Source organism: Suncus etruscus, chromosome 2 (genome assembly GCF_024139225.1).
Source record: "Suncus etruscus isolate mSunEtr1 chromosome 2, mSunEtr1.pri.cur, whole genome shotgun sequence".
Taxonomy (NCBI): Eukaryota; Metazoa; Chordata; class Mammalia; order Eulipotyphla; family Soricidae; genus Suncus; species Suncus etruscus.
This window is the reverse complement of record NC_064849.1, coordinates 7,043,170-7,069,613: the sequence shown is the minus strand read 5'-3', so window position 1 is coordinate 7,069,613 and position 26,444 is coordinate 7,043,170. Positions and strand designations below refer to the sequence as shown.

Sequence of the window (26,444 nt, the reverse complement as noted above, 5' to 3'; positions counted from 1 at the left end):
AAATGGAATATTCTATATCGATTTGGATGATTTATTTATTTTTTTCACATCTCTAGAGACTTTTTTTGGGTTGGTTTTTTTGGCCACACCCATTTGATGCACAGGGGTTACTCCTGGCTAAGTGCTCAGAAATTGCCCCTGGCTCGGGGGACCATATGGGACGCCGGGGGATCGAACCGTGGTCCTTCCTTGGCTGGCACTTGCAAGGCAGACACCTTACCTCTAGCGCCACCTCGCCGGCCCCCTCTAGAGACTTTTAATGCAGATACTTAAGCATTATCCAGAATACATTTTCTAACCTAAAGTCAACATTTCTTTTTTAATTTAGCTATTTAATGTAAATTAAAAATGTATTCATATAAGATTATACTGTATTTAAAATGTATATACATGTAAGAAAAGAAAGATACAGTTTTAAAATTATATATTCATCCAACATAACTGCAATGCAATGCCATCTTTCTGTCATCTGGGAGTTTGATCCACCACTGTCTTAGGCAAATCTTTTTTTGTTTTCTTTTTTTTCTTTGGGCCTTAGCTGGTGGTGCTCAGGGATTACTCCTAGTAGACTTGGTGAACTGTACAAGGTGCCAGGGATCAAGCCTTGGTTAGCTTTGTCCAAGTGCAAGTGCCGTACCCACTTATTGCTTTGGCCCTGGCTCAGGGATTATTCTTGTGATGCTGGGAATACCATGTGTAAGCAAGGTCCTCTGCTCTCTCTCCAACCCTAGCTTCATTTTCTATGCAAAAGAGTTGAATATTAGCAATCCTTGATCGAAAAGTTAGACTTCTCAATATGGCATTTTGCCCCTTGACCTGGTTTGCCATTTGCATACTGTTTCTGGATGCTTTGGAATGGTCTTCACTCTGAAGAGAGAGCCATTAGAACCTTCACAGTTGGACAGGAAAGGACCTAGATCTTTTCCAAAACTGTATTTCATATGAGCTGTGAGGGAAGGGTTCTTTAGGAGTTTTCTCATTAACATGACCTCTGGATGTTTCCTTCTTGCAGTCTTCAAACCAGAGGAGCTGCGCCAAGCCCTAATGCCAACGCTCGAAGCATTATATCGACAAGACCCAGAGTCCTTACCCTTTCGGCAACCTGTCGATCCCCAGCTCCTAGGAATCCCGGTGAGTCACAACATTCAGATAAAACCCCCCAGTCTAGCCCTTGAAGTATCAAGTGGTTTGTCTCTAAGTGTTTGTCTAAAATATTTGGGTCAGGACTGCATAGTGCCATAGGTTAAGTCATCTGTCTTGCATGTGACTGATCCCATTCAAATGCCTAGCATCTATGATTTCCCAAACACTGCCTGCTGTGACCCAAAATACCTCTCCCCAAATTTTATTGGTTATGCTCAGCACTAACTCCTGACTCTGTGCTCAGGGATCACACCTACCTAGCAGGGCTCTTGACCATACAGGGTGCCAAGGATTGAACCCGGGTCAGCTTGCATACAGTGGAGGAAGTAGGGCTTCCCTGGTGGTGCCTGGGGGCGGATATGCTTTATCAGGGATTGGACTTGGATCTGTTATAAACAAGGCAATTATTCAGGCCCTTACTTTAAAAATATATTAAGATGTCTTTTTTCTGGATCCAGGTAGAGCATAGGCCTAGTCTATAAACAGGCCTGATTTTAATCTCACAGTGATGGCTAACCTTTTGAGCCTGAGTGCCCAAACTGCCGCATAAAAATCAAAGAATTTCCTCAAAAGTGCCAGCACATCAATTAAACCTTAATAGCAAGATTTTAGTCTCTAAACTATGCGGCACGTGCAACATATCTTAATTGCAAACCTTCCTACGTGCCAGCTGCAAGGCCTTCGTGTGCGATAGGTTTGCCATCGCGGCTCTAATGCTTCAGGCCAGCATTGCCCAGGAATTGATGTAGGCCCTAAACTCTCCTGAGATGTCTAATAAATAGATGTTATTCCTTATTCATAAAGAAGAGAGGACAGGCTGGAACAATAGTACAGGATAGAGCAATTGCATTCTTTCAACTTGGGTTAAGAGGAAAGTAATAGTTTTTTTCTTCATTCTTTTTGTTTGGTTTGGGGCTATATATGACAGTGCCCGCAGCTTATTCCTGGTTTTGTTCTTAGAAATCAATCCTGATGGCATTCAGGGGGCCCTCTGGGATGTTGGGGACTGAACCTGGAACATTCAAGACTTGCTGTACTTTTTTTCTGACTCCCCTTTCCTTTTTTTGTTTGTTTTGGGTGGGATCATACCTCCCATCACAGGTAATTCCTGGCTTGGTTCTTAGTAATTACTCCTGGTAGGTTTAGGGGACCATATGAGATGCCAGGGATTGAACCTGGGTCAGCTGTGTGCAAGGCAAATGCCTTACCCACTGTGCTATCACTCCAGCCCCAGGCTGGAGTCTGCCCTTTTTTTCCTTTCCTTTCCTTTCTTTTTTTCTTTTTTTGTTTTTGGTTTTTAGGGCCAAACCTGGTGACGCTCAGGGGTTACTCCTGACTATGCGCTCAGAAATCGCTCCTGGCTTGGGGGACCATATGGGACGCTGGGGAATTGGAACTAAGGTCCATCCTGGGTCAGCCGCATGTAATGCAAACGCCTTATCGCTGCACCACCACTCCGGACCCTGCCCTTTTTTTTTGTCCTTTTTCTTTTTCTTTTTTTGGTTTTTGGGTCACACCGGCAGTGCTCGGGTTACTCCTGGTTCTACGCTCAGAAATCACTCCTGGCAGGCTCGGGGACCATATGGGATGCTGGAATTCGAACCACCGTCCTTCTGCAGGCAAGGCAAATGCCTTATCACTGTGCTATCTCTCCGGCCCCCACCCTTTTTCTTAATTCACAGAATATATCCTAAAGTTTTCTTGAAGTAATTTGATCACACTTGATGGTATTTTTTTTCATACTTGATGGTATTAATTATAATTTTATATAGTAAATTCAAGAAGATCAGAGACTTCTCTAACTTTTGTTATTTAAAAGGGGCCATTTTGGTGCTTTCTATTTCAAGATAAATCTTCAGATAAAGATCGAGTTTGGAATATAGGGGACCCACTGGACTCATACTGTTTTGTCTTTAAGGACTATTTTGACATTGTGAAGAATCCCATGGACCTCTCCACCATTAAGCGGAAGTTGGACACAGGACAATACCAAGAACCCTGGCAGTATGTGGATGACGTCTGGCTTATGTTCAACAATGCCTGGCTCTACAACCGGAAGACCTCACGGGTCTATAAGTTCTGCAGTAAACTCGCAGAGGTCTTTGAGCAAGAAATTGACCCTGTGATGCAGTCCTTGGGATACTGCTGTGGGCGAAAGGTATGGTTCAAGACCTAGCTAGGAAATCAGTTTTCTGAGTGAATCCAGCCAGGCTGGATATGACAGTACTATAATTCAGCGTTTTGGCCACATTTGTGTGCTGGATGTATTTCAAATAAGTGATATAGTGGGTGAGCCCAGTCTAGGCAGTCCCAGCTGTCCATATTCATTTGGCTGTTCATCATCTGTATCTGTGGGTCTCTCCCATTGCAGCAAAAAAGCCTATAAACAGCTGTGAAAATAGTTTAAAGTGGACTAAAGTAATTGCCTAGCTGAATCTAACTCTTCAGAATGGAGTAGAACATGACAGTAAATGGTGTGTTATTTTGATGTTTTTCCTTTGCTTTTGCAGTATGAGTTCTCCCCACAGACGTTGTGCTGCTATGGGAAGCAGCTATGTACAATTCCTCGGGATGCCGCCTATTACAGCTATCAGAACAGGTGAGCGCTCAGCAAGGGTTAGGGAAGGGCAGGGTAGGTCTGTGTGATTGTAGCCCAGGGACTTTGTTTCCTCCTGGCGTTCCTATGGATAGTACCAGTTCCAATGCTGCTGAACTACTCAGGCTTCCCATTTCAGCTTTAAAGTTTTTCACAGTGTAACAATTGAAGCTTAGACGGCTTACTATACTTGTAAAGCCAGATAATTCATTCTTAAGCCATGGTCTTTCTCAAATGAAGCCACATAAGCATCAAATTGAGAGAGCTTGCTTAGGGAAACGTTGGCTTGTTTCTTATGAATTAATGAGGTTTAAGATTTATATTGTTTGATTCTTGCATGTAAATATCTGGCTAATTTTGGCCTGGAAAGATTTGCATTGGTGCGAGTTCACTTTAAAAAACAAAAACATAAAACATAAAAAAAAAAAAAAAGCATGAACCCTATAGGCTTTGAAAAAACTTAGTAATTCTTTATATGGTGTTTTTACTGAGTTGAGGCAGAACTCCCATCTTGACCTTACACATGTTAGGGAGGCCCTGGATTTAATCTTTAGCATAAGGAAAAGAAGAATTCTGCTAGGGCAGGGCTGACTTAACTGGTGGGGCAATATGGCAACTGGAGGCTGGGTCTTAGCACAGTGTGGCTCTCTGAGCTCTTTCTGGCATGGCCTTTATTTTGTTTTGTTTTGTCTTGTTTTTGTTTTGGGGCCATACCCTGTGGCGCTGAGGGTTACTCCTGGACCTGTGCTCAGAAATCATTTCTGACAGGCCGGGGACCAAGGATTGAACCCGGTTGGTCCTGGGTCAGCCACAGTGCAAAGCAGATGCCCTACCTGCTGTGCTATTGTTATTGCTCTGGCCCCATGTCCTTTATTTAAGAGTAAAAACAAAGAAAAATGATCAGAGAGATGCCATAGCAAGTAGCTCATTTACTTTGTCTATGGCTAATCCAGGTTGGATCCCTAGTACCCTAAAGGGTTCTCTGAACACCTCTAGGAGTGATCCCTGAGCATCAACAGGTGTGGCCCAAAATTTAAAAAAAATTGTGTGTGTGGTAGGTAGGGGTAGGTTCCCTGGGCAAAACTAACTCCCTTGAACTATATCAGGCTTCTGCCGAGAGCAAGTTTGCTCAGAAGTATTTGCCATTCCTTTGGAAAATGGAGATGGGTAGAGAGACCTTGTGGGCCAGGAACCTAATGGCCAGAGTGTCTGCTTTACATGCAAGAGGCCCAGACAGGAGTCATCCCTGAGATCCACCTAAAACCAAGAAAAGAGCAGATCCTGTATCATAAGGCATAGGAGAATGAACATAAGATTCTGGGGTTGTGTGAATTTCTGTACCCGTTGCTTTAATGCCACCATGGTGTCAGAATATGAAGGTCTTTTACCTTGAGGCACAGGCTCTCGGCTGTGCTCAAATTCTCTAAAATTACCCCCATTTTATTGACTGGCACCTGGACTGTTGTTGTGGCCAAGAGGGAGCTTAACTCTTACTCTTTTCTATGGCTGAGTGGGAAGCCTGGGTTTGAGTCCCTGGAGTACCACTAGGAGTAACCCTGAGCACTGCCCAGAGGTGGCTCCAGAAGCCCATAAATAAAAGTCAGCGTCAGAGAGAGGCTTGTGTGAGGCACTTGGACTGCCTGTTTCCTAGGGCAATTTCCTAGGTTCTGCTATTTTTGAAGAAGGTTTTTTTTTTTTTGGTTTTTTTTTTTTTTTTTTTGGGTCACACCCGGCAGTGCTCAGGGGTTACTCCTGGCTCCATGCTCAGAAATTGCTCCTGGCAGGCACGGGGGACCATATGGGATGCCAGGATTCGAACCGATGACCTTCTGCATGAAAGGCAAACGCCCTACCTCCATGCTATCTCTCCGGCCCCTGAAGAAGGTTTTTTGTTATGTGTTACGGTTTAGTGTGTATTTTCTTCCGGTGGTAATCTCTGGTGTTTTTTGGGGGGAGGGGTTGGGGTTGGGCCACACCCGGGGTTATTTCTGGCTATGTGCTCAGAAATCGCTCCTGGCTTGAGGGACCATATGGGTCACTGGGGGGTCAAACTACGGTCCATCCTAGGTTAGCACGTGCAAGGCAAACGCCCTACTGCCCTGTGTCACCACTCCTGCCCCGATTTCTGAATTGTTTTTTTATTGTGTTTACCTGGAGCCACGTGTATCAATGTCGATGGGTCCCTGCCAACTCGGGTTTTGGGGTGGTCACTAGTAGCAAGTGCCCTGGGGACCTGTGGTACGATGAATGGATTGGGTTGCAAAAGATTTCTTCGGCCCTGATTCTGTTGTTTAAAAAATGGTTTAATCGTGGGGCCGGAGAGAGAGCGCAGCGGTAGGGCTTGCCTTGCAAGCGGCCAACCCAGGACCAACGGTGGTTCAAATCTGGCATCCCATATGGTGCCCCTGTGCCTACCAAAAGTCATTTCTGAGCAGAGAGCCTGGAGTAACCCCTGAGCGCCACCAGGTATGACCCAAAATAAAACAAAGGCTAATCGTCATCAAGATATAGTGCTCACAGAATTTTAGTTTCAAACCTTTCGCCTAAAAGTGTCTGGATAGAGTTGTTTCTTGGGCTAGAGAGATAGCATTTGTACACACCCATCCAAGGTTTGATCCTTGGCATCCCATATGGTCCACCAGCGCCACCAGAGTGGTTCTGGAGTGCAGAGCCAGGAGTAAATTTTGAGCACCACTGAGTGAAATGTTTTGTTGGGTTTTTTTTTTGTTAAGTTCTTAACTAGCCTTACTAGCTGGGTCCCACAAAATGTTGATCTGAGGGAAGAGGACCCAGCCATCCTGTGAAAGTATTTGCACAGTGGGGATTTCACTCCTGTCTTAACTCCCCTCATACTCACAGGAGCCTTTTCCAATGTGGTCCTATGTGAGGGATTCTCTTCCCCCACGCCATGGTTGCTCCCTCTACTATTTAGGCACCTCCAGCAATGAACACTTGGAAATGTTTAGGTGCCCAACAAAATAAAGTTATGGAACTGTATGTTTAAAATGAACTACATTTCATGCCAAAAATGGCATTTTCGTTTTTGGTGTCTGTTTTTCTCTAGAAAGACGGAGAGACATGTCACTCCCACCAAGGTTCTGGGGTTTCCCTATTGCTGGGCCCATGAGAATCCTGCCTTTGATCATTGGCACAGACACTGGCTTTACCTGAGCCAAGCAAGACTAGCTTGGTCGGATTAATATCAACGCTGTGTGTTGCTTTCCCTGGGGCAGGTTATTGGTGAGCGTAAATACAGGAATGTTGTTCACAGTTCTGAAAGGTCCGGTAGTATTTATTTTTACTAAACAGAAGGAAAAAAAATTTTTTTTGCTTTTATGGATATGGAGATTTGGAGGGGCAAACCTAGCAGTGCTCAGGGATCCCTCCTCATGGAGTTTGGGGGATCGTCTGATCAAATCTGAGTCATCTGCTTGCAAGGCTGGTGCCCTTACCCTGTTGTACTCTCTTCGGCCCCAAGATTAAGGAGTTCTGTTTTAGGAACAAAGTATGCGTGCCACATTTCAGCTGAATCTCAGAATTATGGTTTCTTGAATATCAGAGTTGAGGGTATGACAATGCTCTGTGAAAGCAGTGGCTTCATTTTAAGATAGACATTTGAACTGCTTGTACTGTTACGCTTAATCTCAGCTTTGACTGCCTACGAACATGTAGTGTTTCTGAATAATTGCTTTGATATCTGCAGCCCTAAACTGGGCATTAGAATACCAGAATTTCTACAGAGTAGGTGAAACCTTCACATCAAAACTACTCTAGTATGTGACTAGATTTCACTTGCTTTCGTACTTTGAAAATTCGAAAGTAACTCATGCTGGAAAAACAGTTTATACATTTTTCCTGTTATTAGCAATAGATATGATAGATGCCAGAGATAGTGCCATTTATTTATAAAACTGACTTAGAACAATCTGCATTTGAAAATTTATTCCATCCATTAATACCCTTACAGATGAGACTTTAGTTAGCCAAATGTATCTCATCATCACAATACATAAAGTCTTTTTCCTTTGTAGTTCCATATTCATCAGACGGCTTCCTTTACACCAAATAGAATGTTAGCAGTCTGGTAGGATTAGAAAGTGATTTTTCAGAACTTCATGCATTTCTTTTTGTTTGTTTGTTTCTCTTTTTAATTTTATTTTTGAGAACTGCATGTATTTCTAAGTTGACTAGAGTTTCGGTTATACAGTCAGGCAGATGCAGCCTGGCACTGACATCTGTCACGCTAATTGTCAGGGTGGTTTTACCTTGAACAGTCTGGGTCGTCTCTTAGAAGGCAGTAGAGGGAGACTCAGGGCGCTGCCTTCCCCTTTTCAAGACCCAGTTCTTGTCTGGCCCTACAGTGACCAGCTCTGTTCCTCTGTTTCTGGCTGGAGATTAGGAATTGACCCATTTAACTGGGAGTTAGGTGAGAGACTTGGGGGTTTCACCATACCCCAGAGGCTATACAACCTGGCCCCGGTTCCCTGGGGTCTGATGAGTCTATGATTTTTGTTTCCTGGATATTTCTGGGCTTGATGTTGCTTGAAGAAAGGATAGAATTTGGAATTTAGGAACTCCCTGCATTCACATGTAATTATCCAGGTCGTTTTTTCTTTTGAGAACTGAGTCCAGCAGGCTGCTTTCCTCGGCCTCCAGTGGCCACAGTGAACAGAACGCTTCTTTCTGAGTTCGGTTTTCAAAGGGGAACCATTATTTATCATGAGGGGAGGCCTTTTTTTGCCTATAGTGGCTGCCACCAAACTGTTTTCTAGCTTCTGTTGCCTCCATCTTGCCTTGCCAGTGATGGTCATGCTCTCCTGCATATGGAAATCCCCCATTCACAACACAACTTAAGGCTTCAGAACTTGCCAGAGTATTGCTCTATTCATTCTCTATAGAGATAGTATACAAACAGCCCCTTCCCATAATCAGCCCTGCTCACGGCGTTCTGAGTGGGTTCATCCTAGGAACAATCCTAGCAGACACTTAGGTGATCCATTCCACTCCCGTCCACACCTGGAGAGGATGTTGCCTTCACTGTGTTGGCCTCCACCATGCCACGCTCCACCTGATCCTCAGTACGTCCTGCCACACCACAGGCAGGACACTTGTGCTTTTAACAGAGTTCTAGGAGCACTGGGGGAGGGGGGTGTCACATGGTGGTCCCAAGTGTGCGTGTGAATGAAGTTGGCTCAGTGTGGCGCTCACAGGCTCGTCAAGTGTTTGCACTAAGCCGCCTTCCACTGTGCTGCTGTTGCTGACTTCCTTTTTGCTGTGGTTCACCGTCGAGCGTGTTTATTCTCACACTACTCTCGTGTGCGCATCCTGTTCTGCGGCGTCCACCTGCGTTTCTGTTGATTCCCATCCGTGTCCTTTCCAAACATTTACTAGTTTTATCATTATTCTTACTTGATAGCTTGAGCCCAGGCTCTCAGCGACAAGAAAACTGGGACGATGGATAATTTCTCAAATGCAGATTGTGCGTTACAAATTCACTCTCTAAATTTGCTGAACTTGGATGGTTGCCAAGTTTGAGCAGTCACTGAGAATCCGATCAATGATTGGTCCTGGTACCAGAATATTCCTGTCAAAGCTTACACTCAAATTTGGAAAGTAGTTAAGATTGTGCTTGGATTTATATCTATATATTGTATTATTTATACAATATATTGTAGCTTTCTCAAAAAAATGAACAATGTGATAAATGGCTGGAAAGTTTTCGCCCTCAACTGCATTTCTGTTCAATGTTTGTCTAGAAGACGGATTTAGTTTCATTTGTACTGCAACCCAACTAACCTGAATAACATGGCAAAATTTATTATTTATTATTTAAAAGAACTATTTCAATGGGTTCTGGGTGTTCTACATCTTCAAACCTTTCAAGACCTGGCTTACCACAGAAAGAAAATGGCTGAATTGCTGTCAGGCATAAATTTTCCATTTTGAAAAACCATACTATTTCAGTTCAAATTTGCTTTTGCTCTTTCAAATCCTAGAGTTATATTTGATTTTTCTCTAAGCAGTGACCAAATTCTAACCCCTGCATTTAGGCTCCTTGCAATTCTAATATGAACAGCTTGACCGTTTGTGCCTGGAGCGACCCGCAGCGGGTCTTGTTAGTGATGCTGGCCTGTGCCGTGTGCAGTGAGACCGACGCTAATCAATGCTTTGCCTTGGCTTTCTGCTCTGTGTTGTCTTGGTGTTTGCGTCTTATCTTTATGTCTGTGCTATTTGTTCCCTCCCTGTTCTCGAACCCTGCCCTCCCTCCCTCCCTGCCCACCCCTTCCATTGTCCTCACTGACCCATCAATCAACCAACAACGTTCCCCCTTCGTCGTGGTGATCTGCCCTGCTCTGATTGGTGGCTTCGTGGCTTGGGTGGCTGTGTGTTATGATGGACCAGTTCACCCAAGTATGGCCTTCTTGCTGACAGGTATCATTTCTGTGAGAAGTGTTTCACAGAGATCCAGGGGGAGAATGTTACCCTGGGTGACGACCCATCTCAGCCTCAGACGTAAGTATTATCCCCTCCTTTCCTCGGGGTCCCCCTTGTCATGAATAGGAGAGCCATACTGCCCCCTGGACTGTGCTCAAATTCATTCTGACATGGGCTGTTGTGGCCCAACTCCAGTACTAGGGCAGCAGCTCTCTCAGGCCTCCTTTCTGCCCACTTTTTCTCCCACAAACAATTAGCTAATCTTCATTTGGGGAAATAATAAACACTTAGTTATTCTTAAGAATTAGAATTTAGAAGAAATATGAAGTTGTACCCCTAAAACAGCTTTGTGAAGTCAACTATACCTCAGTTAAAACGATTCCCTTCTTCCCACAATAGGCAGTAGCACATGTCATGTTTTCGGTTTGTTTCTTCCATTTTTATGCCAGTACCAGGATTTAAAATATGGGTTGTTGTTGTATCATGACACCACACCCGCCTCCCTCCACTGCTGACTCCTAGCATGGGGCCACTTTTCCCTCCCCACTGCCTGTCCTCTGAGGCTCAAGGGACTAGGCAATAGAAAAGGTGAATCTGCACATTGGGTGACCCTCCTGTATGAGCCTGAAAGGCCTGTCATGAGCATGACTGTACTCGGGGTACCAAGACTCCCACACCTGCAGCTTTACTGGAAAAGCAGTTAGTGTGAGTTCCAGCATTCAGGAGGCTCAGCTGAGAGCACTGAACACTGGCCTTGCTGGTGTGAGACTTCAGATTTGAGCCCTGGCACCACACAGAAAAATGTCTTGTCTCACTAGACCTAACCAAATCTCATAATGTTATTGACAGTTAGGGAAATATTTCAGGAAGATGGGGAAAAATGAAGTTAATAGTTGTGCTTTGTGAGTTGTCTATGTTCGTGTCTACTTGCGATTTTAGCTAGTCATCAGCGCCTTCTAAGAGCTAGTGATGTCCCAGAGATGCCTATATTGTTTGGTTCTACTTGGGGGAACTTCTCGTTTTAATTAACATTTTTCTTTTTTTTTTTTTTAATAAGGACAATTTCAAAGGATCAATTTGAAAAGAAAAAGAATGATACTCTGGATCCTGAACCGTGAGTATATAATTTTTCCTTTTTGACTCTTAGATTAGGCAGCAGGGGAAAACATCAGAAATAGAGGAGTTTAGTGTGAAGCTATTGAAGAAATATTCATTAACTCACAGAAGATCTGTATGTGATAGTACAGTGGGAAGACATTTGCCGATCTAGATTCGATCTCTGGTAACCCATATGTGATGGAATCAACCCTGATCTAATCAGGAGTGATTCCTGAGTGCAGAGCCAGGAATAAGCCCTGGGTGCGCGCCCCCCCCCCCCCCCCAATATCTGTATGTCTATGTAGGGTGTTCCAACTAGATTTTGGCAATGAGACTTGATCGATATTTGGCTCTTTTTTTTTTTTTTTTTTTTTTTAATTTAAAGTGTATGTATCACATAGTTGACATAGTTGATCTAACTTGTCACCAGTGTGACAAAGAAGCTATGCAGGACCATCAGAGATCACCAAAAGTGTTATTTGGTGGGGTACCAGTAACATTGAATGGGAAATTTCAGAAATTAGAAATTAGAAAATTTAGATTCTAATTAGAAATTAGAAAGCACACTGTAGGGCCCGGAGAGATAGCACAGCAGTGTTTGCCTTGCAAGCAGCCGATCCAGGACCAAAGGTGGTTGGTTCGAATCCCGGTGTCCCATATGGTCCCTGTGCCTGCCAGGAGCTATTTCTGAGCAGATAGCCAGGAGTAACCCCTGAGCACTACCGGGTGTGGGCCACCCCCCCCCCCAAAAAAAAAAAAAAAAAAAAAAAGAAAGCACACTGTAAAAGACACCATGGGAACCTGCTCTGTTAAGGCCCCTTGTTCATGTCAGGGCAGGCTCTTCAGTGCTGTGACCCCACCTGGGATCATCAGGACCACATTCTGTGAGAGCATTCTGGAGTGTTCTGTTGCCAGGGTGAAGACCTATCCTGGTCTGTATGAGGAGAGCAGGCTCCAACACCACTGGGTGTGTGAATGGATTGGCCATGACTGTGGCCTGCCCTGAGCTAAGAAAATTCTGAGCTGTTGTGCTCTGTAGACAAACTGAATGGACAGGCCTCAGCTTGGTCATTTGTTTAATCTATTCCTTACTGATGGGAACCAGAGAGCTCAGGAATCTTGTCAGTGCCGTCCAGCGCCAGCAGCCCTCATCACCAGCCATTGAACCATCTAGGAGATTGGCTTCCCAGCAGTTCTCAGTGCCCAGGGATCAAACCCGGGTTGGCTATATGTAAGGCAAGCACCTTAATCCTGGACTGTCTCTCAATCCTCAGACTTTTATTTATTTATTTTTTACTGTATCTTTTGGAGTCACACCTGATGGTGCTCAGGCCTTAATCCTTATTCCTTATACCAGGTGTAGCTTAAAAATGTAAAATTTCATTTCTGGGGGCCGGAGAGATAGCACAGCAGTGTTTGCCTTGCAAGCAGCCGACCCAGGACCTAAGGTGGTTGGTTCGAATCCCAGTGTCCCGTATTGTCCCCTGTGCCTGCCAGGAGCTATTTCTGAGCAGATAGCCAGGAGTAACCCCTGAGCGCTGCCGGGTGTGACCCAAAAAACAAAAAACAAACAAAATATTTCATTTCTGGTTGCAAAGGATAGTGGGAGAAGGGGACAAAGAGGCATTTTACAGGAAACAGGGTGAGAGTCCACAAATCTATTTTTGATGCATTTCAGTCCTTAGGCTGATATTGCAGATCATGATGGGGGTGTGGTGGGCGCTTCCCTCCTGAGAGGGACACCAGGACACACTGGTACCGAGGCGTCACACTGCCATTTTTTTTGTCTTCTAGTTTTGTTGATTGCAAGGAATGTGGCCGGAAGATGCATCAGATTTGTGTCCTGCATTACGATATCATTTGGCCTTCAGGGTGAGTGACTTCTGGCAATTATTGGGAACTCAGGAAGTGGGGAGAGTGACCGGGTAGAAGACCCAGCTATTTCCTATTCATTACTGTCAACAGGACCAATGTTCAAAGAGGAATTTGGTTCCATGTGACGTTGTGTTGTCATGTCTCACCTCACTAGGTTGACAGTCTACACTTCTAAAATCTCATCTTTTTTTCTTCCCAGCTTCGTGTGTGACAACTGCTTAAAGAAAACTGGCAGAACGCGAAAAGAAAACAAATTCAGCGCTAAGAGTAAGTTATGGGGGGCCGGAGAGATAGCATGGAGGTAGCATGTTTGCCTTGCATGCAGAAGGATGGTGGTTCGAAGTCCGGCATCCTATATGGTCCCCCAAGCCTGTCAGGAGTGATTTCTGAGTGTAGAGCCAGGAGTAACCCCTGAGCGCTGCCGGGTGTGACCCAAAAACAAAACAAATAAAAATAAAAAATAAAATAAAAAGAGTAAGTTATGGAAGGATATTTTGCTTCCTGCTCTATAGAGTCTAAGAACTTGTATGAATTTTCTCTGCTTTCTTTCATCTCGTGACGTAAGAGCTCACTTGTACACAAATGTTGTTGTGTATGTTTGGGAGCCATCCCCAACTGTGCTCAGAGCTTACTCCTCGTTCTGCACTCTCTGGTCACTTGCAGCAAGTTTGAGGGACCATATTGGATATCAGGAATCAAATCCAGGGTCAGCTGTGTGTTTCCTTACCCCACTGTTACTGTCTATCCAGCCCCAAGGAACCTCTGTTTAAAAAAGAAAATAGGGGGGCCAGAAAGATAGGATAGAGGTAGGGCATTTGCCTTGCATGCAGAAGGACAGTGGTTCGAATCCGGGCATCTCATAGGGTCCCCCGAGCCTGCTAGGAGTGATTTCTGAGTGTAGAGCCAGGAGTAACCCCTGAGTGTTGCCAGGTGTGACCCAAAAATAAAAAAGGAAAAAGGAAAAAAAGGGGCAAAGGGGAGAAAATCGAAAAACACTGGAGAGGCAATAAAGGGGCTTAGACATATCTGCCTTGCATCATTTGGGCCTCAGTTCAATCCCCAGCACCAGCCCTGAGCACTGCTGGGTGTGGCCCCCAAACACCAAAACGCTGTGGGATCTCGGGAGAGAGAGTGGCTGAGTCCAGCGGCCTGTCCTGGGCCTCCTCTCCCTTCTGAGATTCCCTCACCTGTTCTTTGCATCCCCCAGGGCTGCAGACTACCCGGCTGGGGAATCACTTGGAAGACCGAGTCAACAAGTTTTTGCGGCGACAGAATCACCCCGACGCTGGGGAGGTCTTTGTCCGAGTGGTGGCCAGCTCCGACAAGACAGTGGAAGTTAAACCCGGCATGAAGTCCCGGTTTGTGTGCCCCCAGACCCTTTCTCGGGGTCCCCACCTGCTGGGAATTTTCCCGTCTGCTTTACTTACTCCAGGCCTCCTAGCCCCACTGGGATTCAGGGTCCCTTGGAGGGAGCAGTGTTCTCCGACATCGGGCACCTTGTGGACAGCTACTTTCCTTTCAGATTTGTGGATTCTGGGGAGATGTCCGAATCTTTTCCATACCGGACCAAAGCACTGTTTGCCTTCGAGGAGATCGATGGGGTGGATGTGTGCTTCTTCGGGATGCACGTTCAGGAGTACGGCTCTGACTGCCCACCCCCCAACACCAGGTATGCCCCGGGACCTCACCCCACCCTGCACTCCCTACACTCCAGCTCTCTGTTTCATCTGCCCAGCCCCTGGAGGAGACGAGATAAGTTTTTGTTTAGTCTTTTTTTTTGTGGTGTGGGGATTAAAACCCAGACCACAGATGTGAGATCGGTGCTCTATCACTGAGCTTTGTGCCACACGGAAGGAGGTTTGACTCTTTCTGGCATATTTTTGAATCTGTGTAACCCTGTTCCTGGGGATCCCCTTAACTGGGCCTGTGGAAATGAGGTGACCTTGCTGAGAGACCCCTGAGCTGCCAGGAATCTGGGTGAGACCCAGGAGCACTATGCCCAAAGGCAGGGCCTCTGACACCCTATTGCTGCATCGACGGTATGTGGGGGTCGAGTGAAATGGGAGGTGCTTGACAGTGGACATCACTCATTGTGATACTTGGAGAGTGAGCGGCGGCTCGTCCCCTTTGTGCTCCCACAAACTGTATGCTTTCCACTGTCGAAAGAAAGACCATTTGGGGGCTCGGGATGTGTGTGTGCTGGATTGGATTTTAAGTGGGCCTTTTTTCTCTCTCTCCCAGGCGAGTGTACATATCTTATCTGGACAGTATTCATTTCTTCCGGCCGCGCTGCCTCCGAACAGCTGTGTACCACGAGATACTCATTGGCTACTTGGAATATGTAAAAAAGTTAGGGTGAGGTTTTTCATATTTATCATTTTCACTCTGACCGCATTTATTTTGAATGAGAGTATTCTTTAAACTGACACATTCTACCATCCATAGCAAGCTTCGTGACTCCAAAGGCCTTCACAGGACCACGCTTTCTTCCCTACCCTTCCCTCCCCACCTCCATCTCTCCCTCTCTTTCCCTTCAGTTCCCTCCCATCCCTCTTTTCCTAATTTGATGGTGTGATTTCAGGTATATTATAGTGATTTTCTTTTTGTTGTTGTTGTTGTTGTTGTTTTGGGGAGGGGGTCACACCCATCAGTGCTCAGGGGTTACTCCTGGCTCTACGCTCAGAAATTGCTCCTGGCAGGCACTGGGTGCTGGGATTCGAACCGCCGTCCTTTTTCATGCAAGGCAAACGCCTTACCTCCATGCTATCTCTTCGGCCCATATTACAGTGACTTTCAGGCCACTGTAAATCCTTTTAGAGTACTTTTTTCCTCTCAGGAAGATCCTTTGGCCTCTTTGCTTTGTGGGGACTTTAGGGTGGCCTGTTTCTTTCTGCTCAGGGATTGCCCCTCTAGTGCTCAGGTAAGTGCTTTGAGCCCTTCCCCTGGCCCTTTTGTTTTATTCTGGGGACAAGTGGTAAAGTGGCCTGGGGCACCCTCAGTGGTGTTTGGAGACTGCTCAGAGACCCTGTGGTATCAATGATTCAACCAAGGTGGTAGCATGTATGTAGACTGGCACCTTCACCCTTGGACTTTGTCGTGCCTGTGTTGACCACTAATCACTTTGTGTCCACATGAATTTCTCTTCTAGGGATCACTTTGCATAATGGAGTCCTGCAAGTCTCTCATCTGGCTCCCCACTCTGTCTTTATGTTGTAATCTCTGGCATTCTTTGCCTTGAATTGAAAAGAGGTGCTTGACCAAAGTGTCTTGGATTTTAATAAGTGATGTTTTATTTTGAGAGTTTTTTGGGCTAAGTTTGGGGAGGGATATCATATCCAGCAATACTTAGGACTTACTCCCGGCTCTACACTCAGCAATTACTTCTGGCTTGGGAGCATATTTGATTTTGGGAATTGTACTGGGTCAGTTTTGTGCAGGGCAAACACCCTTTCTATTATCCTATTGTTACGGTGTCTGTGCTTTTATTTTACTGTGACCCCTTAGCTGCATTTCCAAGTGCAGGAGAGAACATGGGGTTCAGTACATCCCTTGGCCTTTGGGTGTCCCAGTCCTTCCTAGGGTCCAGGGCCCTGCTGACACACCTTGGGAGGAAAGAAAGGGCTGGCTGTACTCAGGTTGCTCATCCCTCTGGAGTTTCTTACATCCACCAAATCCCCATTTGCAACCTCTAACATGTTCCCCTGAGTATTCTGGATATTGCTTTATTCTCACAGCCAGTGGTGCTCAAGGATCTCTCCTGGCAGGCTCTCAGGCCCTTCCCCTGAATTATTTCGAGCCACTTCTTTGTTCTCTCATCTATGGTAGGTCCCCCAGCTGGCAGGAGGGCCTCCCTCACCCCAATTCTGTGCCTGTCCTGCAGGTATGTGACCGGGCACATCTGGGCCTGTCCCCCTAGTGAGGGCGACGACTACATCTTCCACTGCCACCCGCCCGATCAGAAGATCCCCAAGCCCAAGCGCCTGCAGGAGTGGTACAAGAAGATGCTGGATAAGGCGTTCGCTGAGCGCATTATCCACGACTACAAGGTGCCCGGGGCAGAGTGATGGGGGCAGACTGGTAGGTGGGCGGCTGTGTGGATGCTGGGATTGAACCTGGGTGAGCTGTAGGTGAGGCAAGCACAGTCCCTGCTGTGCTCTCCGGCCCATCACTTACTGGCATGAAGTGGCCACAGGACGAGAAGCACGACTGGCACAGCCATGCTCTTGGGGTCATTTGGCAACACTCGAAGCCAGTGTATTTAAGGCACCTGCTGATGGGTCATAGATTTCCAATGTCATCACCCCGAGGACCCTTCCCAGGCTGTGGCGCTTGGAGCCTCATCTCTTCACTATTGTGTTTCGATTCCTTCCAGGACATTTTCAAACAAGCAACTGAGGACAGGCTGACAAGTGCCAAGGAGCTGCCATATTTCGAAGGGGACTTCTGGCCCAATGTACTGGAAGAGAGCATCAAGGAGCTGGAGCAGGAGGAGGAGGAAAGGAAGAAAGAAGAGAGCACTGCGGCTAGTGAGACCACAGAGGTGAGCAGCCTGCACCCACTGGGCGAACAGAGGGGCTGGGCTGTCCACAGGTGTGGAGAGAGGAGAGATGGCAACAGGCAGGACTGGTTGTCTCCCGGGCTGCAGCTGCTGTTCTGTCCCTGCACCCCTGCCCCGGCTTCCCTGGGTGTTGGCATCCAGGATCTGATGGTGCAGGGAAGAAACTGCTAGCTGTGGAGCAGGGACAGAGTTGGGCAAGGGGCTTCTAGTGAGGAACTGAGTTTGGGTCTGAGTCAGAGGTAAGTTAAGGGTGGTTTCAGTTTGGTGTATAAGTCTCGGAGGCCTTGAGGGGAGCAGCTCAGCCTCTCCCCTGAGGCTGTGAGCGGGGGTTGTGACCCAGCATTGATGCCCTGTGGTACAGAGATCTTTATTTTCATTTGAGAGCATCTTGGGGGAGGGGTTGGACTTGCAGGTGCATAAAGAAGAGCTAAAAGTACAGGAGCTAAGTTCTGAGTGATTTTTCTGGCACATTCTTCCTCTGGAGGCCCCGTGCCCCATCGCCATGTGTCCTCTCTCCATTGGCCCCAGCCCTATATGGGCCCTGCTTGGCGGGTGGCCCCATGCAGGAGCTGCCCGCTGAGAAGGGCCAGAAAGCTGCAGGTCAGACCAGCCTGACCACTGTGTGGTATTGCAGGGCAGCCAGGGAGACAGCAAGAATGCCAAGAAAAAGAACAACAAGAAGACAAACAAGAATAAGAGCAGCATTAGTCGTGCCAACAAGAAGAAGCCCAGCATGCCCAACGTGGCCAACGACTTGTCACAGAAGCTCTATGCCACCATGGAGAAGCACAAAGAGGTGAGGCTGCGGGGAATGGGGGGCGGGCCCTCACCCTAGGCGGAGCTGACCAGCTCCCCTGCTCTCTCTGCTCGTAGGTCTTCTTTGTGATCCACCTGCACGCGGGGCCCGTCATCAACACTCTACCCCCCATCGTTGACCCTGACCCCCTGCTTAGCTGCGACCTCATGGACGGGCGCGACGCCTTCCTTACTCTGGCCAGAGACAAGCACTGGGAGTTCTCTTCCCTGCGCCGCTCCAAGTGGTCCACGCTGTGCATGCTGGTGGAGTTGCACACACAGGGCCAGGACCGCTTCGTCTACACCTGCAACGAGTGCAAGCACCACGTAGAGACGCGCTGGCACTGCACCGTGTGTGAGGTAAGCCTGGGTCTCGTGCTCACTGTGGAGCGCCCCTGCAGAACAGGTCCCTGGAGGAGGCCAGGCCATCTCCAGGAGGAACTGACTCTAGGCTCTGGCTGTTGCTGCTGCTGTTCGGTGGGGCCTGGTGTGGGGATGGCCAGCCTGCTGCTGGCCCTGTGCTCAGAAAGCAGTCCAGGCTAGAGTTGGGGAACTCATTTGGTCTGGGAATCAAACAGGTTGTCCACATGCAAAACAGTTGCTTTAGCCGCTTGTGCCAGGTTCTTTTCTTTACTACCTGTGGCTTGGGAATTTTTTTTTTTTTTTTTGATGGGGGACAGGGATGGAATGTCTTTTTTGGGGGCCACACCTAGGGTTGCTCAGGATTCAGTTGTCAGTGTTCAGGGGACTCTCTATGTAGTGCTGGGGATCAGGACAGACAGACCACGTGCTTGGCTTCATCTTCATGCTATCCACTGCATATCATTCATGCACACACCCCGCCGGGTGTGCCCACCCACCATTTAGCCAGGTTTTGTGGGCTCAGGACCTTGCTTGCCCATTTGTTGGTTTTGGACCACACAGCAGTCAGTGCTTGGGCTATTCCTGCCCCTCACTCTGCTCAGAGCTGTATACAATGCCAAGGATCAGACTGGCATCAGCTGCCAGCACTTGCCCCCTCTGCATGTTTCTTAGCCTGTGCAATGCGCAGGTGGGCCCCTGTGTCCTCTAGGGCAGGGCAGAGGAAAAGGTTGTGCTATGCTGACCCCTCTCCAGACAACTTTTAGAAACCTGGGGGATTAGTCAGTGTCAGTACCACAACTTAAACCAGGGCCTCCTTTACGATCAAGGCCTCATCCCGGGTGCTTTGGGCTGCATGAGGGCCCTGGGAAAACACAAAGGCACCAGCAGTAGCCACTTCTGTGTGTTCCCTCTGATCAGAGGATGGAAGGAAGAGTCTTGACAATTAGACCCCTGGGGCCCGAGCTGGCTCCGAGGCATGCATACTATGTGAGCCCACAGACTGGTTGGGGACAGGGCAGCTGAGGGTGAGTCATAGTGGACCGTTCGGTGTTAGGAGCCATCTGTTCATGCTGGCCTGTCCCTCTGTCCACAGGACTACGATCTCTGTATCAACTGCTACAACACCAAGAGCCACACGCACAAGATGGTCAAGTGGGGGCTGGGCCTGGATGATGAAGGTAGCAGCCAGGGCGAGCCTCAGTCCAAGAGCCCGCAGGAGTCTCGGCGCCTGAGCATCCAGCGCTGCATTCAGTCACTGGTGCACGCCTGCCAGTGCCGCAACGCCAACTGCTCGCTACCATCCTGCCAGAAGATGAAGCGCGTGGTACAGCACACCAAGGGCTGCAAGCGCAAGACCAACGGCGGCTGCCCGGTGTGCAAGCAGCTCATCGCCCTCTGCTGCTACCATGCCAAACACTGCCAAGAGAACAAGTGCCCCGTGCCCTTCTGCCTCAACATCAAACACAAGCTCCGCCAGCAGCAGATCCAGCACCGCCTGCAGCAGGCCCAGCTCATGCGCCGGCGAATGGCCACCATGAACACCCGCAGCGTGCCTCAGCAAAGTCTGCCTTCCCCTACCTCAGCACCACCCGGCACCCCCACACAGCAGCCCAGCACGCCCCAGACACCGCAGCCTCCTGCCCAGCCCCAACCCTCCCCTGTGAGCATGTCCCCAGCCGGCTTCCCCAGCGTTGCCCGGACTCAGCCCCCCACCACGGTGTCAGCTGGGAAGCCCACCAACCAGGTGCCCGCCCCGCCACCGCCTGCCCAGCCCCCGCCCGCTGCTGTGGAGGCAGCCCGGCAGATCGAGCGCGAGGCCCAGCAGCAGCAGCACCTGTACCGGGTGAACATCAACAACGGCATGCCTCCAGGGCGCCCGGGCATGGTGGCCCCTGTGAGCCAGATGGCGCCCGTGGGCCTGAGCGTGCCACGCCCCAGCCAGGTCAGTGGGCCCGTCATGCCCAGCATGCCCCCTGGCCAGTGGCAGCAAGCGCCCCTCCCCCAACAGCAGCCCATGCCAGGCATGCCCAGGCCAGTAATGGCCATGCAGACGCAGCCCTCTGTGACCGGGCCACGCATGTCCAGTGTGCCGCCACCCAGGAGCATCTCTCCGGGTGCCCTCCAGGACCTGCTACGGACCCTGAAGTCGCCCAGCTCTCCGCAGCAGCAGCAGCAGGTGCTCAACATCCTCAAGTCCAACCCCCAGCTGATGGCAGCTTTCATCAAGCAGCGCACGGCCAAATACGTGGCCAGCCAGCCCGGCCTGCAGGCCCAGCCCGGCCTCCAGCCACAGCCTGGGCTGCACCAACAGCCCGGCTTGCAGAACCTGAACATGCAAGCTGGGGGCCCAAGGCCTGGTGTGCCTCCACAGCAGCAAGCCATGGGTGGCCTGAACCCCCAGGGCCAGGCTCTGAACATCATGAACCCTGGGCACAATCCTAGCATGGCAAGTATGAACCCACAATACCGAGAGATGCTGCGGCGCCAACTGCTCCAGCAGCAGCAGCAACAGCAACAGCAGCCGCCACCACCGCCACCGGGCAGCGCTGGCATGGCGGGGGGCATGGCCGGGCATGGCCAGTTCCAGCAACCCCAAGGACCTGGAGGCTACCCCCAGGCCATGCAGCCACAGCGGCTGCAGCAGCACCTCCCCATGCAGGGTGGCGCCATGGGGCAGATGGCGGCTCAGATGGGACAACTTGGCCAGATGGGACAGCCTGGGCTGGGCGCTGACAGCGCGCCCAGCATCCAGCAGGCTCTACAGCAGCGGATTCTGCAGCAGCAGCAGATGAAGCAGCAGATTGGCTCTCCCGGCCAGCCCAACCCCATGAGTCCCCAGCAGCACATGCTCTCAGGACAGCCCCAGGCCTCGCACCTCCCCGGCCAGCAGATGGCCACGTCCCTCAGCAGCCAGGTGCGGTCTCCGGCCCCTGTGCAGTCTCCACGGCCCCAGTCCCAACCTCCACATTCCAGCCCGTCGCCACGGATACAGCCCCAGCCTTCGCCACACCACGTCTCACCCCAGACTGGCTCCCCCCACCCAGGACTTGCGGTCACCATGGCTAGCTCCATAGATCAGGGACACTTGGGGAACCCCGAACAGAGTGCAATGCTCCCGCAGCTCAACACCCCCAACAGGAGTGCGCTGTCCAATGAGCTGTCCCTGGTCGGCGACACCACCGGAGACACCCTGGAAAAGTTTGTGGAAGGTTTGTAGCATTGAGAGCGCCATGCTTCCCTCTGTCGCACCAGACCTTTTGTACCGCAGCCCAGGCGTCCAGGCGCAATTCCCCCTCGACAGAACTGCTGCCAGCCGTGGAAGAGTAAATCGCTGTTCAAAGAAACAATACAGAGTATATTTTTTTGTTAAAAACCAGTTGATTTAAATATCTGGTCTCGCTCTCTCTTTTTGGTTTTTGGGTTTTTTTTTCCCTTTTTCTTTTTGGGGAGGGGGCTTTGTTTAGATCCCTTTCACCGTCATTGGTGGTGACATGCCTTTTTTAATGGAAAAAACATGTTCATTATATTCATATTTTTTATTTGTGCTTTCAAGACTTTAAACACTTAAGTTTAAAAGTGAGAAGAAAAATAATATTCAGAAACTGGTAGCTGAAATGATGCGAGCTCATAATGTATCCCGATAACCTTGAATCGTTGCGGGAAGATTCTTTTCTATAGCAAACTCCGTGGGCGTTCTCCAAGTTCTCCAAGTATTACCCGGACATGCAGCGGCCTCTCCGTACATGCACCACACACACGTCTGTCTATACATACTGGCTGAAGCCAAACTCTTGTCTTGCAGATGTAGAAATTGTTGCTTTGTTTTTCTGATAAAACTGGTTCTAGGCAAAAAAATAGGGCTGATCACATTCTTAAGACCATGCTCATGTTAATAGAGAAAAAGACGGTCTTTGTTTCTCCATGTGAAACTTGAAGCGAGGGAAAGCTATTCCAGTGTAAATCATGCAAGCGCTATGATTCCTTTGAAGAAGATTCCAAGGCGATTCAATCACTGTATAGAATGGTAAAGTACCAACTCATTTCTTATATCATATTGTTAAATAAACTGTGTGAACAGACAAAAGGGTAGTCCTTGAATTCATGTACATGGTGTTAACACTTTGTGTTCTGGGGGGTCTTTTGTTATGAAAATGCTGTTTTCAACATTGTATTTGGACTATGCATGTGTTTTTTTTCCCCATTGTATATAAAGTATCGCTTAAAATTGATATAAATTACTGAAGTTTTTAACATGTATTCTGTTCTTTAAGATCCCTGTAAGAATGTTTTAAGGTTTTTATTTATTGATATATATTTTTGAGTCTGTTCTTTGTAAGACATGATTCTGGTAGTTTGCTCAGAAAGACGGCTGGGTGGGGGTGGGCTCCAGGACCACCCGAATATTCTTTCTCCAGTAGCGGAGCTCAGTGTGGTCACCACACACTTGGGTGCTCACAAGAGAACTTGACCCTGAGCCTTGGTCAGAAAAGCACTTACCTCCACCTACTTCCTTCAGCCACACCTCCGTACCCCAACCCCGTAGGGGCTCAAAAGGTGCACGAAATCCAGGCGAATCCCTGTGTTTCACAGGAGCCTAACCTAACCGCTAGCATACAGCTTGATCTTGGCTCCCTCCCTCCAGGCCACTGTGGGGTGACAGGCCTTGGCCAACACACCTCCTGTGGTGGGGAGAAGCCTTTGCTAACACTGAGCCTGGGCCCAATTCTCCAGTGGTATCCAGTTTCACGAGCCTTCTCTGACTAGAATTCCAGAGTGGTCCCAGAAATCACAGAAACCCCCCCCCCAGTCCCCCCCTGGAGTTAACCTCTATGGGCCTAGCCAGGTGAAGTGAGTCCTTTGTTGTGGTCTCCAGGGATTTCCTATCTTGGCTCAGATTGGAGAAGGCCCAAAGCCACTTCTCTTCATCAGGGGGAGGGGTAGAGGCATGGTGGTAAATTGGGAAATCAAGCCCCATGGAGCTGCCAACTTCACCCCGTGCTCAGTGACTCTTCAAATAAGTTGTATGAGTACTTAGCTTTCTAAGAACTGCGTTGTAGCAGTTTCTAGAAACAGAGGAATCAAGCCAGGTAAGAGGAAGACCACTGCTTTAGCCCCCGACCAAGGCCCACCCCAAAGAGCACATGAGATGCGGCCCTCACATTAGCCCCTTGGTCATCCTGGGTCTATTGACCAGCCTGGAGGGTTAACTTGAGCAATAGGAAGTGAGTGTTCACAGAAGGCTGGTGGGGCACCTTTTCTGGCTTATCCTGGAGGCCCAAACTGCTCGCCATAGCCACTTGGCTTCTGAAGCTGCCTGTGCCATCCAGATGTCAGAGGATATGGTCTGAATGCCAGCCCTTTCCTGAATGGGAAAGCCCTTCACAAGATGTCTCATGCTTTGTACCTAGAGAAGAAAAAGGTCTTATATGCATGATCTAAAGGAGGGACTTGAAGTGCGCTGGTGTTGATAATAAAAGCTGGTTAAACTGTTTGCATTCAAATATGGTTCCAGTTGGCTAGGGCCCTCTAGAATGAGCCTCATTGCCAAGTGTAGGGTTGGAAGTGTCAGCTGAGTTTTGTCGAGTGCATGCATGGTTTTGAGCTTGTTAGAAAGCTGGAGAGAGAACAAAACTTAGGGTGCTTACCTTGCATCCTGTCGATCCCGGTTCAAACTCCTGGCACCACATAAAGTCCCCCAAGAATTAAATGCACTAGGTGCAGTGGTAAGGCATTTGCCTTGAGTGTGGCTGACCAGGGCTCAATGTCTAGCCCTCCATCTGGAGCGCAGCCAAACAACAAACTGCATTTCTGGATAAGACAGGGGTGGTTTTGGAAAATTTAAAACTCGGGTTGTGGTGAAGCACCTGAGCTGCTAGTAAGAAAGACCTTTAATGATGTTGCTGGTTCGCTAACCACCAAGCTTCAGCCGGGGACTCTGGTCATTAAGGTCACAGTGTGGGAACGAGCAGACATGAGAACTGAAGAGTACAGAAGCCTGATGCCCTGGACTTTTGGGGGAAGAATGCACAGGATCCAGACTAGGGGAAGGGGTTTGCGAGAACCAGAAAGTCTAGCAGGTAGAACACCTGGTTTGCATTCGGAGGGGGGTGCTGGGGTCAACACCAGCACTGTGAAGCCCCCAACTCAGAAAGATGGTTCTGTGATGCAGATCCCAGGCCAGCAAAGAGCTGCCAGGTTAGAGGGGACTGCACCATGCCTGCACACTGATCTTGCACGCTCAACCGCACTGGGGGGTTGGCACTGGGATGCAGGGCTGGCCAGGGTCAGCTTGATTGAGGGGTCCCAGCCACAGCTGAGTGAGCTCCACCAATGCTGGAAGCCTCATCCTGAGCAGGCGCTTCTTGCCCCCCCCCCCCCATTCCACACTGGGAGCCCACTTTGGAGTGTTGTGAGCAGATAACTTGAGAATCCACTGGATCGGGAAGGAAACTTACACAGCTGACATGTTTTTTTAAATTGTGGCCTACCCTGTGATCTTGAGGGGGGTGAGGGTTGAGGCAGGTAGCCGCCTTGTTAGCTCGTGTGCCCAGAAGCCAACTCGATGCAAGAATGTCACCCCTCACCTTTTCACTGAACCCGGCTGGAATCAGCTCTGTCCCAGTCACCAGAGACAGATGTACCAGTGGACCCCTGCCTATGTACATCTGCCCATCCCTCACCTTTAGCTTCTGGCTCTTAAGAATCACTGCAGGACCTGCACCCTAGAGGAAGGCAGCGACTTCTGGACAAACGACAGCTTCCATGGGGTCATGAGATGGCCAGGAGCAGCAGTACAAAGTGTCACTCCTGTCCTTTATCTGCTTTCCTAAGCAGATTCTACCCTCAGGGCCTCCACATCTATCTGCACTGAAGCCAAGGGTCCTCTCTTTAGCCAAATTCCTCTTCTTCCGGTGTAAAAGATCCACTAAGATTTATTGGCCCATTGACCAGTGTGCAAAGTATTATAGCAATTTTCTGTATGGACATAAATGCAATGGAAGGGGTGTTTGAGACTCAATTCTCCCATAATTTGCATAATCTGCAGTGAACTGGACAGGATCTGGATGAAGTTCCCTTATGTCTGATGTCCAAGGACAGGGGAGAAGCAGGGGCCAGGGGATGCAAAACCTGGAGACCCAAAATGGGTTGTAAATGAAAAACAGTGAGGGGGTAGAAAAACAGTATAGCTGGTAGAGGGATTGCCTGCAGGCGGTGACCTGGGTTCTGTCCCCAATATCCTATATGCCACCACCCCCCAGCCCTGCCAGGTGTAATTCCTGAGTGCAAAGCCAGGAGTAAGCACTCAGCATCGCCAACCCTAAACAACAAAACAGATAAAAGGTAAAACAGAATGAGGACACTCATTCTCATTGCTGTACGGTGGGTAGGAGGCAGCTCCGGTCCGGTCCGGTCCCCCAGTGTGGTGCGTCCCCTCAGTTCAAGCCCTCAAGCCTTTCTAGACATCTTCCATCTAGCATTGCTCCCTGGCAGGTGCGATCCATCCCACTGCCCCAACAACGTCCAGCGACCTTTTGCTGCGGTTGCCACAACTTCAAGGGAGCGACTGTACGTTTTTTAGAT

At 48.8% G+C, this 26,444-nt stretch overlaps 1 protein-coding gene across 1 annotated transcript in view; it reads left to right on the top strand.

The window, feature by feature from the left end:
* The window catches only part of CREBBP (CREB binding protein), an 89,941-nt gene extending 67,003 nt beyond the window's left edge, over positions 1-22,938 (top strand). The window contains exons 17-31 of the mRNA XM_049768430.1: positions 1,013-1,131; positions 3,062-3,301; positions 3,654-3,742; positions 10,172-10,252; positions 11,232-11,288; positions 13,067-13,144; positions 13,347-13,414; positions 14,355-14,505; positions 14,670-14,816; positions 15,389-15,502; positions 17,028-17,193; positions 17,520-17,687; positions 18,340-18,501; positions 18,579-18,860; positions 19,957-22,938. Of these exons, the coding sequence (XP_049624387.1) occupies positions 1,013-1,131; positions 3,062-3,301; positions 3,654-3,742; positions 10,172-10,252; positions 11,232-11,288; positions 13,067-13,144; positions 13,347-13,414; positions 14,355-14,505; positions 14,670-14,816; positions 15,389-15,502; positions 17,028-17,193; positions 17,520-17,687; positions 18,340-18,501; positions 18,579-18,860; positions 19,957-22,080 (4,046 nt within the window). The 3' untranslated portion in view covers positions 22,081-22,938. The remainder of the gene's footprint in view (positions 1-1,012; positions 1,132-3,061; positions 3,302-3,653; positions 3,743-10,171; positions 10,253-11,231; positions 11,289-13,066; positions 13,145-13,346; positions 13,415-14,354; positions 14,506-14,669; positions 14,817-15,388; positions 15,503-17,027; positions 17,194-17,519; positions 17,688-18,339; positions 18,502-18,578; positions 18,861-19,956) is intronic.
* The last annotated feature ends 3,506 nt before the right edge of the window (positions 22,939-26,444 follow it).